The sequence below is a fragment of the Podarcis pityusensis genome (genome assembly GCF_964106645.2).
Source record: "Podarcis pityusensis genome assembly, chromosome: 17".
Taxonomy (NCBI): domain Eukaryota; kingdom Metazoa; phylum Chordata; class Lepidosauria; order Squamata; family Lacertidae; genus Podarcis; species Podarcis pityusensis.
In genome coordinates, this window is record NC_138042.1 from 11249809 (window position 1) to 11264280 (window position 14472).

General features: G+C 43.7%; 1 protein-coding gene across 4 annotated transcripts in view; it reads right to left on the bottom strand.

The window, feature by feature from the left end:
* The window catches only part of A2ML1 (alpha-2-macroglobulin like 1), a 61403-nt gene that overhangs the window by 23524 nt on the left and 23407 nt on the right, over positions 1-14472 (bottom strand). For all 4 annotated transcript variants that reach the window (XM_080987704.1, XM_080987705.1, XM_080987703.1 and 1 more), the window contains 9 exons: positions 13973-14209; positions 13048-13108; positions 12209-12354; positions 9986-10135; positions 8392-8562; positions 7918-8008; positions 7629-7770; positions 4169-4397; positions 3082-3208 (listed from right to left, as the gene is read on the bottom strand). In XM_080987704.1, coding sequence (XP_080843830.1) covers positions 3082-3208; positions 4169-4397; positions 7629-7770; positions 7918-8008; positions 8392-8562; positions 9986-10135; positions 12209-12354; positions 13048-13108; positions 13973-14209 — 1354 coding nt within the window. The remainder of the gene's footprint in view (positions 1-3081; positions 3209-4168; positions 4398-7628; positions 7771-7917; positions 8009-8391; positions 8563-9985; positions 10136-12208; positions 12355-13047; positions 13109-13972; positions 14210-14472) is intronic.

Sequence of the window (14472 nt, forward strand, 5' to 3'; positions counted from 1 at the left end):
AATCTGCCATGATTAAATGGGCACAAGACGTTGGACACAACATTATGTTCGCTGACTGGGAACAGTTATGGACCACAGGTATGAAATTTACGGCATGTAATGCCCTAAGAGAGAATATTATGAAAATGATATACAGGTGGTACATAACCCCAGTCAAGCTTGCAAAAATCTATCATTTGCCCGATAATAAATGTTGGAAATGTAAAGAAACTGAAGGTACATTTTTTCACCTTTGGTGGACGTGCCCAAAGATTAAGGCTTTCTGGGAAATGATATATAATGAATTAAAAAAGGTATTTAAATATACCTTCCTGAAGAAACCAGAGGCCTTTCTCCTGGGCATAGTCGGCCAAATGGTGATAAAAGAGGATAGAACTTTCTTTATGTATGCAACAACAGCAGCAAGAATACTCATTGCAAAGTATTGGAAGACACAAGAACTTCCCACACTGGAGGAATGGCAGATGAAACTGATGGACTATATGGAACTGGCGGAAATGACTGGTAGAATCCGTGACCAGGGAGAAGAGTCGGTGGAGGAAGATTGGAAGAAATTCAAAGATTATTTACAGAAACACTGCAAAATTAAAGAATGTTAGAGTGATGTTGGATTGAAAATAAGTGGTTTCCAGCTGTACAGGTTTTAAAGTTATATATAGATTAAGATTAAGGATTAGGAATAAAAAGGTTAAAAGAATGGAAAATTGGCTATTAATAGATAAAAATTTAATGTTATATTATATTAAGATTAAGGATTGGGATTAAAAAAGAGGGAAAGGAATTGCTGGACAAATAAACTGAATTGGAATACAAAAGAGGGAGGTATGAGGAGGTCCAGAAAATAAGTAAATTCAAAAGTAGTGATGAAAAGATGAAATTGTTTTTAACTGTTTTTTCTTTTTTCTTTTTCTTTTTTTTGTATCTCGTATTGTGTATTTTTCTTTTTACTGTTAAATTTTTCTTATAGATGTGTCTCTTTTTATCTGAAACTTTAATAAATATCATTAAAAAAAAAAAAGAACGGACCTCCAGAAGGAATTAAGTTCATAACCGGAGGTACCACTGTAATTTATTATTTATACCCCGCCCACCTGGCTGGGTTTCCCCAGTCACTCTGGGCGGCTTCTGACAAAATATTAAAAATACATTAAAACACCAGTCATTAAAAGCTTCCCTAAACAGGGCTGCCTTCAGATGTCTTCTAAAAGTCAGGCAGTTGTTTATTTCCTTGACATCTGATGGGAGGGCGTTCCACAGGGCGGGTGCCACTACCGAGAAGGCCCTCTGCCCGGTTCCCTGTAACCTCACTTCTTGCAGTGAGGGAACCGCCAGAAGGCCCTCAGAGCTGCCAGCATTCTGGATTAGTTGTCGTTTCCCAGTCAACACCAGATCACTTGCTACCAGCAAGGTATTGCTTCTCAATGGAAGCAGGCTTATTGTGGAAGCAGGGGAAGAATTGTTGTCGTTTTTATTTTGATTATGTATTTTATATTCTGATTTTATTCTGTGAACCGCCCTGAGACCTTGTGGGTATAGGGCAGTAAATAAATTCAATAAATAAATAATAACACTATCCACACTGTAGCCCAAGAAGATGGGGGTAATTTCAGATTTCAGTAGACAGAGAGGCAAATAACTCCACTTCTGCTTCACTTCAAAATTAAAGGGCAAAAAGAAATACGGGGCATTTTTTAAAAAAATTATACATTGTGACTTTTTAAAAAATTGTAGTAATTATATAAATGTTACCAACACACATGAAATAGGCACACACTTCTGAAAAAATGGGATTTATTCCCTGTGAAGTGCCTGCCTATTGCGTAAGCGGCCCAATGATTATAACATTAGTCATATAGGGCCAATCCATCTAGAGTCAGCCATGATTCAGTCCTACTGAAGTCAATTAAACTACAAGCTAAAATTCCTTTGGTTTCAGGGAGACAGAAGTTGTGATGACCAACTTCATCTGGAAAAGGGTCTGAGAGAGAGAGGAGAGTGTAAGAGACTTTCCCTCAACCTGTTCTTGGTTATACCATGCCAGGAAAACCCTCTATCAAAATAAGACTGACAGAACCAGACCCCTAGGTGGAATCTACACACATATAAAAAACACTGTGAAACTTTTTTAAAAAAAAAAGTTTTGAAAGATACATTGACTGTTGCATAGCTCACTGTTGCCATATAGTGAGACCTTTGTATATTGCACTTTACAATACATTTAAAACGTTTTACTTGCAGCTGTATAGCTGAGTCCCAGCTGCTCTACACAACAGGAATCTGGGACTCAGCTACATTGGTCAAGATAAAGCATTTTACATGTGTTATAACACTATGACACCAGATGGAGCTATGAAGTCCCGTTTTCTGCCGAGAGGATTTCCCTGTATGAAGTTTGAATACTTAACTGAATCGCCTCTTTGATGCGTCTAGATCCAGCCCTGGTTGGGCTTGGCCATTACAACCCAGTTGCAAAGTGGTTGTCACCTCACACTGGTTGTTGAGGGATTTGTCCTGTTTCCCCATTCAGTACTTTTGTTGTGCCACTGGGCGAGAGGCACAGAACATCAACAAATACAGTTGTACCCTGGATCCCAGAAGTGAGTGTTCTGACTGAACCCAAACATCTGATGGGGCTTCCAATTGGCTCCCGATTGGCTGCAGAAGCTTCCTGCAGATAATCAGAAGCCGCACTTTGGTTTCGGAAAGTTTTGGAAGTGGGATGGACTTCCGGAACGGATTCCATTCGACTTCCAAGTTACGACTGTATCACTGTTAGAATCAAGGAGGAAGTCCCCAATTGCATCAAAATATTAACACCCAGAAACCCAGGTGCTATTGCAGCTGAGCTGATTCTTCATTCCCCTCCTCCAGCACCAGATTTTGCAAAGGAGTTCTAGATAAGGGATGCAGGAATTCTGAGTTCCAGAATGCAGCCTAGTGACAGATGCACAGATGGAATGGCTCAGACTGTGGAAGGGATAATGGTTGCCATACAGAAAGGAGATGGGGATATTGCTTAAAGTGGAACATGACCAGGTGCATTCATCTTCTCTCTGCCCATCTCTCCTTAGGCCCCCTCACCCAGTTTAGAGGCCTTCACATTCCAGGAGTAAGCCTTCGCTTCACCAGCACATAAGCAACTTGTGTATTCACAGTCCTTGCATGGCTGCACCTCATAATCTTCAGACTTGGACAGGATAACCTGAACCTATGCAACAGTGGGGAAAGGAAAGAGGGAAGGAAGTTTTACTCCGGATTCTGCTCATGGCCGGATTATAATGGTGCAATTGGAGCAAGTTTACCAGGGCGCATGCCTGCAATACCCAAGACCCTAAGCAGAATGACTTCAGCTTGTACAATGCGACTTAACACCCTCTTCTCCCCGCCCCCACCCTCCACCTCTCCCCGCCCCCACCCTCCACAAATCAGATCCAGAGGATCAGGAGAACCCCCAAGAACAGGTTTAGGGCGCCCTAAAATGATGTTTGTTATCTCAGTGATTTTGATATTGGGACAGAACACAGGATAGTGAGAGCAGGTTTTATTTTCGTTTTAAAACTCAACAATTAGGAGAAATATTGATTCTGTGCTTTTCTTTACTATTTAACCCGTGAAAGCAAAGGAATCAAAATTTGATGCCAATAACACAAGCACTAACTCCCTCTTTGCAGCGTTCTTAAACCTCATATTTTGAGAGTCATGTGAGCTACTGTAGGTTAGGTTGAGAGTTCTGGTAGCTGGCTCAAGGAAGTGAGCAAAATCAATAAGTTAAGTGAGTTTAAAATGTGGAATTCCAAATACTCAGAATATTTTTTGAAGTCCACAACAGCTTATACCATAATATATTTGTGTGTGTGTGTATACATTGTATCTATTAGCATTTTTATAATTTGTTCGTTCATTCGTTAGCTTTTTGGTTTAGATGAAAACGATACCTGTATCTAGTTTTGCTTTGTTAATTTTTTTTTTTTTATAAATCCCAAAACAGCTATCAAAATTGGAAAATAATATGTCTGGGCTACTGTAAACTCTTACACATCCCTTGCCCTCCCTCCTATCACTGAGGCACCTGGTCAACCCTCTGACTTAAAAGAGGCGATACACCTGCTCTACTTTAACAAGGAATTGAATTCTTAGAGCGTGGGGAATTAGTGAAGATCTTCCTTACCCACATGCAGTGTTTCAAATAGTTGAAGACGGTGGCGATCATTGGAAATGACTCTCCACGAACCACGGAATAGGGCAGGGTGACATCCACAAAGAAAGGCTTAAAGACCGTCAGCCTCACCGGCGGGGAAATACCCAACCCACTGCTTTGGGAGGTGCAGAACATACTGACTTTCCATTCAGTGATGGTGTCTGGAACTGTGAGTGCCACTGACTTCTCACCTGAAGGACTACAAAGAATGTGGGAAGTGAGGGCAGGAGATGGCAGTTTGCCTTGCAAAAGGGAGATTTCTCCCCGCCCCCCTCCCGCCCCAACAGAGGTCGTGCATTTCAAAAGTGCATGCCCACGTTTGGTTAATACCATATTGGCCAAATATAAGCCGCACCTTCAAAACTGGAGGGGGGGGAGGAAAAAAAGAAAAAAAGACCCGAATATAAGCCACTCCATTCCTCGCTGCTCCTGGCTGCATACTTGGGGGGAGGGGGAGCCATTCTGCGTTGCCAGTGGCCTTTCCCCTTCCTCGCACTCTCTCTCCCCCTTCCCGGCCTTGGGGGAGAGGATGGGGGACTATGTGTGGGGCGCCGCCATTTTGCTGCGCTCCTGGCACTGTTTGCCCTGCGCTCCTGGCGGCATACCGTAAGGTCACAAATATAAGCTGTACTTTAACTTTTCAAGGTTGGAATTTGGGGGGAAAGTGAGGCTTATATTCCGGCCAATACGGTATGTATTTATCTATCTGTTTGTTTGCTTGCTTTTTACTGTTGATATGTTTGGGGAATAGTGTAAGATGTGTCAACTTATTTGCATTATTGTTTGCATAATTGAAACAAACAAAAACATGATTGTCCATAGGAAAAACTAAATTGCTTCTTCCATGCTGACCCCTGACCATCAGGTCCAGTTGTGACCAACTCTGGGGTTGTGGCGCTCATCTCGCTTTATTGGTCGAGGGAGCCGGTGCACCACTTCTGGGTCATGTGGCCAGCATGACTAAGCCGCTTCTGGTGAACCAGAGTGGCGCATGGAAACGCCCATTTACCTTCCCGCTGGAGGGGTACCTATTTATCTACTTGCACTCGGACTTGCTTTCAAACTGCTAGGTTGGCAGGAGCAGGGATTTGAACCGCCAACCTTCTGATCGGCAAGTCCTAGGCTGAAGCCTCCTCATTTCACCACTCTGGGGGGTTGAAGAAAAGCAGCTGGGCACATGGTCAAAGTCCATGTAATTTGGCCCTTAGATGAACACGACCAGAGATCGCATAAGACCTTTTGATGCTTGAGGCAAATAATGGCACCTGTCATTCAGGAAGGTCAAATATAATGATAAATTGAATCGGTGACAATGCACTTCCTTTTTGGGGTATCCCAAAACCTGCCACCTTGTAATGTACCACCTCCCTTTACCTGGTAGGGCTGGCCTTGACAAATTATGGGTAACCTCACAGGTGGGAGGTGGACACTGATATGGTGGCAACCCCTGTCCACCCCAGGTATACCTATTTGGAAGTACCAGCTGTACTGACTTTTTGGTTCCAGGCAAATATGTTTTTCTTTGCACTGAATGTTAAGTTGCCCTTTTATCAGGTTCCGTCTTACTGAAGGGCAGTCTAAAATCGTTGCCAAACTTGATGTGTTTGCATGAATGGCTTTTGTAGCAAGGTCAGGAACCTGGCGTGGGAGGACAGGGTGGGTGGGAGTGGATGATTTAACCCTTTACCCCTCCCTCTCCAGCTATTTGAATGAAGTGTTCCCATTCACAACAACTGAATGGAAATAGCAGGGGCAGAGAGGCTGGTCTGGATCCTGGGCTGCAGCAGAACCCCAATCTGGATCAAGCCCCTTGCAAAAGTTCCCTTAGCTGCATTTGGTAATAGGGGAAGGGAAGGGTAAAACATCCCCATGCATTGCAGTCCCAGTAAAAACCGAGTCCCTCCATGCTTTCTATTAAATAAACAAGCAAACCAAAAACCTCAAATGTGGCTGGCAGCTGCACATTTAGGGCCTTAGTATTTTCTGGAGTTAGGACAAGCTGCAAGAAGGATGAGTGTCACCTTCATATTTTCTCCTTCCTTCCTGATATGTACCATGAGCAGTGCTTTTTTTCTGGGGAGACGCAGGGGTACGCATACCCCTAAACATTTTGTGCATCTTTTTACTTTTGTCCATTTACTGTGTTTATTTCCCCCGATTTGAACTAGAATATGGTGATTTTCTTGAGTCAAACATTTTTTTAGAAAAAAAAAGCACTGACCATGAGCATGTACCACAGAATAGAAATGCGAGTAGAAATCCCAGTATTGCGTGATATATTTGGCTGCCGTTAGTGTTGCTGTATTTATTTCACTTAAAACTGGGGAAAATGTACTGTATTTTTCGCTCTATAAGACACACTTTTCGCCTCCTAAAAAGTAAGGGGAAATGTGTGTGCGTCCTATGGAGCGAATGCAGGCTGCGCAGCTATCCCAGAAGCCAGAAGAGTTCTTGCTCTTCTGGCTTCAGGGATAGCCACGCAAAGCCTCTTGAGTGCAGTGGGAGCGCTCCTGCCTCTTCGCTCAAGAGGCTTTGCATTGCTCTCTTGTTTCTTGTTTTCCTCCTCTAAAAACTAAGTGTGTCTTATGGTCGGCTGCGTCTTATAGAGCGAAAAATATGGTAATTTAAACTCAAGATCTGGGAGAAGCCCATCTCAGGAACATGGGCGTAGCCAGGATTTTTGTTGTGGGGGGCAGGTCTTGGGGGGGGCAGAACCTCAGTTTGCTATGTATTTTATTGATTTTAATTGATGGGGGGTGGAGCTTGTTGGGATACTGCCGGGGAGACGGGGGCATCAGGCAGGCCCCCAGCTGGCTCCAGCGACCGGCTGGCAGCCGGTCTCCCTTGGAACAGCATCAATCAGTGACACGAGCCTCAGATACGTTTAGAGACCCGTACATGCAGAGTGTAAATCTTCTCACAGCAGAAGAGGCGGACAGAGAAATGTGTAAGCGTAATGTACAGTGGTTAAGTACTTAATTCGTTCTGGAGGTCCATTCTTAACCTGAAACTGTTCTTAACCTGAAGCACCACTTTAACTAATGGGGCCTCCAGCTGCCACCGCGCCGCAGGAGCACGATTTCTGTTCTCATCCTGAAGCAAAGTTCTTAACCTGAAGTACTATTTCTGGGTTAACGGAGTATGTAACCTGAAGCGTATGTAACCCGAGGTACCACTGTACAGCATTTTATTCAGCATAGTTCAGGAACAGGGGAAAACATATCTGCTTCCGTCTCCAGCAAAACAGCAGTAACACAAAAGCAATATACAAACGGAAGTTCCCAGCAAGATCTGTGCTGGAAGTAAACGGGCATGTGACACACAACAGTCATGCCTGTACCCTTTTAAGGTGGAACGGAACTATATCCTAACAGAGCTGCCCCTCCCTGCCCCCCAGGCAGGAATTAATCAGGAATTAATCAAAACTTACTCAACATTGTACAGCTTCCAGATCCAGGTCTCAGGGAAGTTCTGCCGGACTTGAGCATCGATGTCTGCGTCTGATGACCAAGGACGGGATTCAGATGCGAGGGCCGGTCTACTCCCTGACTGCAATCCTCCTCCAAGCAATCCTGCTCCAACAAAACAGAAATGCTTAGACTTCTGCCTTGAAAGAGTGGGCCAAAAGAGAAATGTGGCTAAGCCCTAGTGTTAAACCACCTTCAACATGGTAAGCACAGATACATACACCAAAAATCTGGAACTGGAAACCTCCTTACTTGAAGCGACCATGCCATAGGGAGAGTAGTGGTGCCTGCATGTTGCTGGCTTCTTAATTTTGTTGTTTGACAAGACTTTCAGCCCCATAACCTGTCAGTGGTGAGAGAGACCAAGGAAAGGAATCACATTAGTTGCGCAGGTCAATGGTGCCAGCTTTTTTTATACCTTCTTCCATCTATCCACACAGCACTCATGTCTTCCTTTCCTCCCTCCTTCTCCCCTTCTCTAGGGTTAGCGACACACACGATTTCTAAAAGGGATATGAAATGAATAATGGGTTGTTTCCAAAAGGGAGTTTGCTGGGCAACCTCAACAGCTGGCGCGTGCCATTTTCACACAGGTTCATCATCAAAATGCCAGCCTGGTTTTTCTTAAATTTAATCTGGATCTGGGAATCCCTGAATGCTGTTCAGTGCCTCTTCTACACTAACTCCCCTATTCCAGCTGAAAACTGCATAATAAAGGGCACTTACTTTGAGGAAACTGAAGAAGTCTACCCCACCATCATCAAACCAGGGTCTCCAGCTGTAGCGCTTGCTTCGTGCCAGTGGCATAGGGTCGCCGATTGGTCCTAGTCCATTGCAGTGATCGTACTCGGTGACTTGATAAGGATACCCACCTAGGAAGTAGAACCTGTCATACACCTGCAAAGGAACACATGGCGTGTCAAGCAAAAGGATGTGAATTAAGTTGCTGAGGGTAGATATGAAAGGATCTATATCTGACAATTCTAAACCATCAGAGAATAAATCGCAAGTTCTCATATATTTCCCAAAACTTACAACTGAATAACCAAATTCAATTTCCAAAGTTACACCACGTAGATCTGGAGATGAGAAAGGAGAAGGAGTAGATCTCCAAACTCCTAGCAGCGGTAATGATGAAGGGGTCGAAGGACAGCGGGATGGGGAAATGCCAAACTCTGAATGTGATGAGGATACTGATGTAGTTTCAAATCTGGATACCAGGCGCTGTCGGGGACTGGGCAGAGGAGAAATGGTGGAGACCACCTCCCCATCTTGACCCTTCCAGGGAGGAGGAAGAGGAAGACAGTATAGATTTACAATAGTGGTTTGCAGGAGGTCACAACTCAGAGGCAGATGAGGGGGAAAGTTGGGAAATAATGGGAGAGGAGGAGGAGGAGGAGGAGGAGGAGGAGGAGGAGGCAGAATCAGAGGGGCTGCTGGCTGACACATTGTCACTAGAAAGCATTCTAGACCCTCCATCTCCCAGAACCCGGCAAGCCTTAAAAGTAGGAGAGCAAAGAGCTCAAAGACAGAGGGCATGTAGCAGCACCCGTAGAAGTGACGAATGAGGAAGTGGGAGAGAAGGGGGTGGAGATTCACTCGGGACAAGGCCATTATGCAAGAGGCTGGGTTCTATAGCCTCTCTCTGTAAAGATTGAAATAAAAAAGGATGGTAAGAAACTTTTCCTTGTCTTTATACTTTCCTGGGCCAGCCAGCTGGGAGCCGCTGGGAGCATCCCGACAAGCGCTAGTAATGGCATTCCACTTGTCCTACACTGCAAGGACAATGCAGCCTCATGAATCATCTGATTGCAAAGAAATTCAGCAAATGCTCATTTATGGAGAAAGGCTGCCCAAGAAGAAATCAATGCACTACATCAAAATAATACACAGAAACTTATTTTCCAGCCATCTACAGGGGGAAAAGCAAGTGGGTGCAAGTGAGTTTTTTTTCAAATTAAGCAAGAGAATGCACTAGCAAGTGATATGTTATTGCCCAGAAAAGGACTTTGGGGAGAAAGACCGCCATGGCTAGGAAAATGCTCTTGGAAAACTTGAGAAAATTTCTCAAGAACGCCTTTCTCTGTGCTCCTCTCAAACGAACCTGATGCACAAATGCCCAGGAACTGGGGTGGAAAATTCAGCAGCTGTTTTCTTAAGAAGTTTATTCTCTCACCCTGTGAACAGTTCACCCTTTTATTGTGAATGACAATTATGTTAGTGTGTGTATGTGTGTGTGTAATGGGAGTACATGTACAGTGCATAAGTGCCCAACCCTGCCCATCACATCTCAGTTTCATTCATTCTCTCTCTGCCTTACGGTTGTGTTGGTGAAATCTCTGTCATTCCTGAGGAGCAAGACACTTTGGTCCACAGCCCGAATGGCACACAGTGACCCAGGTGTTGCCTTCAGTTCAAGGTCGATGCTTGTTCCGGGAAGCTCCTGCTGCTGCGATAACCCCAGGCTGACCTGCAGATGTGAATGCTGAGAATCAGAAGTGCCAAAACAAAGCAGGGGGCATAAAACCATAGACAAGTATTTACCAAGCAGACAATCCTATTTTAGAATGGGCAACCCAGAAAACATCTGTCTGACTCAGTTGTGGCACTGGTGCATGAAACTTTCTCTAACCTTTAAATGTTGTGTTAAATATATGTATTTAATCTGTATATTATTTTCATTGTATGAGAGTTTAATTTCTTTTTCACAATTATCCTGTATATCTTTTTAGCTCTGTGTGTTTTATCTGTGTTGTTTTAATTTGTGTAAGCCACCGAGAGTTCCAGTCTGGAAAAAAGGCATGATATAAATAAATAAAGAAGAAGAAGAAGAAGAAGATATAACATTTACTAACAGATTAAGACTGGATAGACTATTTTTACTGTTTACTCACATGGAAAATGCACCTCTGGGAGGTCCCTGAAGTCAGGAGATCTCCCTGCCCCCAATAAGCTCCCTATAATAACTCTTAATTTTCTACAGTGCTACTTTAGGTTTGCCATATTCCCAAAAGTGAAAATCCGGACAAAGTTTTTGAGCTTTTGGGGGGAAACATCTCTCCCCCCCATTAAGTTTTTAGGCTTTTTAAATTTTTTAATCTTTTTTTATTTTTAATCACCCTACTTGCCATTCGTCCAAGATATCCCAGACATTTTGCCAATTTCCCAAAAATCCGCCCGGACGCCATTTTCAGAACCCAATTCCCAGATGTGTCTGGGAAAATCCAGACGTATGGCAGCCCCAGCTACTTCCTTCCTCGCTTGTGTGTGTGTGTGTATATTAGTCCCAAATCATATTTCTTCCTATCATGATGGTAGCTCCTAACACCATTCATTGCTCTTCCACTGTATGAGACATGGGGAATTGCAACTGACTTTCCACACAGCTGGGGGTACCATACTTTGTGAGTCTGCACATCCTGCTATGTTCTGTCCACACCAGTGGATGTGACACACATGTGTGGGTGGGAGACGGGAGGATATAAATCATCTGACCTGAGCACCACTTTTTAAAAACCTTACCCTTCCCTGCCTTAAAAAAAAATTAAAATCAAGTTTCCATGTGCTTCAAGGCAGCGGTGTACTTGCAAAGGGGTACCTTGGATCTCCCCCCCCCCATTTTCTGGGTACGTGATTGGCGCATGAGAGCCACTTTCCTGTGGCGATCACACAGGATCCCCGGACGTTTCACTGTCTATTGATCCCTGTGCCACCACTTGATTTCTTGTTACCACCACCCAGGCCCTACCTGGTACAATACTGAGTCCAGTCAGGGTTAAATTGGAACATAAACTTCTGTTTATTTATTGCAATTTAACAAGCATGTGGTTTCATAAACGGTATCAGTCAATTACTTTCATGGGGTGCCTATCCAGACCTATAACTTCCGCTACCTGCTCTCACTCACTAAACCACCTCTCAGATATTTACTTGTCTTCCTAGCCCCTAGATGTTCCTGACTCAGCTTATTTCGCTACACTAACTCAACCTCCCCACAGACTCTATCCCAATTCACTCCCACTCCAACCAACCACCCAACTCCCAACAAACTCCCTCCTTCGCCCCTTCCAGAGCTGGTTTTATAATCCCTCTGACTCCGCCCCCCTGGGTTCTGATTGGGTAACCTGTTTAACTATTTCACCTCCAGCACTCTCATATGTTAACATCACACACACGTATTCCGGTTATTTCCCCCCAGTCATGTCTGATGACATTCAGTTCTGCTGCTTGCCATCCACACCAGTAAGTGGGTCTTGATGGAATGTACCTGGGCTGTGGCTTTTGTCCCTTCCCAGAAAGGAAAGCAGGAAATTGTAATGTCATAGGACACTCAGATCAGCTCTCCTATCAAAGAAGGGATTAAAAAACAGAGCTACCCTTTGTTTTTCATTAAAATAATAATCCAGAGGTCTTGCACAAGAGTGCAAAAGTGATAAAGAGGTTTTGTGCAAGACCTCAATATCAAAGGGGCGGGGTGGGTGGGAGTCAGATGTATGGGCTGGGATTACAGCCTCTCAGATAATCTCTCATGTTTACGGCTCACCTGGTTTTTGAAGCACATGGACACTTCAAAGCTGACTTTGTCTGCAATGGCGCCTCCATCGTGGAAGAGAGAATAAACGACCAAGGATGGTTGTGGTGCAAAGTCGGAGGTGAAGGGCAATGAAATGGAGAAGGATCCTTGCAGACCTGAAAGAGGGGAGGAAGGTTTCAGAGTGGAGGATTCAGTCATCAATATGACTCCTTAATCCACACCAAACCCCAGACTTTCAATCCACCACTCTTTATTCTCTCCCTTCTCCTTCACAAGACATCTCCTTTAACCTGCCCCCCACTCTAGTCTAATACAAAATATAAGTGTTTCACCACTTACATTCCCAGGTATTGTCCATATAGTAGTCTAGTGGGAACACCATCTAAAAAGCCAAACTCTGCCAAAAAGTCACAGAAATCCACCAAACTCCACCACAAACTCTCCCTTCAAACCTCCTCCCTCTCTCTCTCTTTAAAATTTTGTTTAGTTTAATAAAATAAAATAAATAAAAATTATTTTACATAAAAAGAGAATTATGAAGAGTCTCCTGAACTTCCCTCCTCCCCTTTGTGGGTCCTTATATTAATAACCTTTTCCTCCTGCATCTTGTCTATTAATCCAAATTTTTAAAATCTCCATTATACCCGAAATTCAACATTAAACTACAAGTGTTATTGCAATCCTACAAATAATAATTTTAATTATTTAATCAGGCCATTCCCCCCACCCTTAGCTCCTTTTTGCAGTTTAAATTGATTGATTTAACTATTTCCCAGTGTCACGTGTATACCCAGTTGTGAGCGAATCAAACATGCAGATGTGGGGAGGGATTTGACAGATAGACTTACCTCCCCCATCACCACCCACATTCTTTTGTCCATGCATAAGGATTTTCCCCCTTCCTGTCACCTGGGGAAGGAAGAAGCATATACAGGATGAAAACATCCAGAAAGGGACACTCTTAACAGACATATTTCTCAGGCGGCAGACGTTTTGATGCCAAAGACATTAGGGCACTAGTGTGGAAGCAGTAGAGGAAAGGACCTAAACGGCCTCGGCCCAGTATACCTGAAGGAGCATCTCCACCCCCATTGTTCAGCCCAGACACTGAGGTCCAGCTCCGAGGGCCTTCTGGTGGTTCCCTCACTGCGAAAAGTGAGGCTACAGAGAACCAGACAGAGGACCTTCCTGGTAGTGGCACCCGCCCTGTGGAACGCCCTCCCTTCAGATGTCAAGGAAGTAAACAACTATCTGACTTTTAGAAGACATCTGAAGGCAGCCCTGTTTAGGGAAGTTTTTAATGTTTGATGCTTTACCATTTTTTAAAATATTCTGTTGGGAGCTGCCCAGAGTGGCTGGGGAAACCCATCAGATGGGCAGGGAATGAATGAATGAGAAGAAGAAGAAGAAGAAGAAGAAGAAGAAGAAGAAGAAGAAGAAGAAGAAGAAAACGAAAACATTTAGGAAACTTCTGAAGGCAGCCCTGTATAGGGAAACTTTTTAAGGCTTAACGTTTTACTATGTTTTTATATATTCTGGAAGCCCCCCAGAGTGGCTGGGGCAACCCAGTCAGATGGGTAGGGTTCAAATAAATTATTATTATTATTATTATTATTATTATTATTATTATTATACTCCTAGAAAACACTCCAAGAATTGAACCAGGAAAGGTGAAAACTGAAGTCCTGTCCTCTCTCTTTGGCCAGCTAGTTTTGGGCTGTTGCTTTTTTGTCTTGCCAACCCTGGCCTTCTGTCCTCAGTCAGGATGCTCACATAGTAAGAGAAGGGGATTCCTTTTGCTTTGCCTTCTTCGCCTAGATCACTGTCCTTAATGCTGTAATCCACTTGAATCTCCTGCTCCTGATTGCAAGGCAGCACCCCTGGCACCCGCCGGACTTTCACAGAGCTCTTTGCCGTGGTGTAGTAAGGCTGTAGAAAGAGGAAAGCGTTCTGGTGGTACTGATTGATTTTCCCTGGTTCATATACTGGATCCTCCATTTGGAGTCTTCCCTGGGAAAGAGATAAAGTTGCAGCCTTTGGTCAAACAACCAGTTAAAGTGACTGATCAAAAAAACTTTGACTACCGACAAAAAGACTCCCTAAGAAATCAGGAGACATGTGGAATCTTTAATTTTCATCTTAAAAATATTAAAAGTCTTAAAAGAGGCATTATCCTTCACTCTCATAATGAGGGAGTGCTTCTTCTCAAACTATGCATAACATTGATGGCATCATCATCATTATTATTATTATTATTATTATTAATAATAATA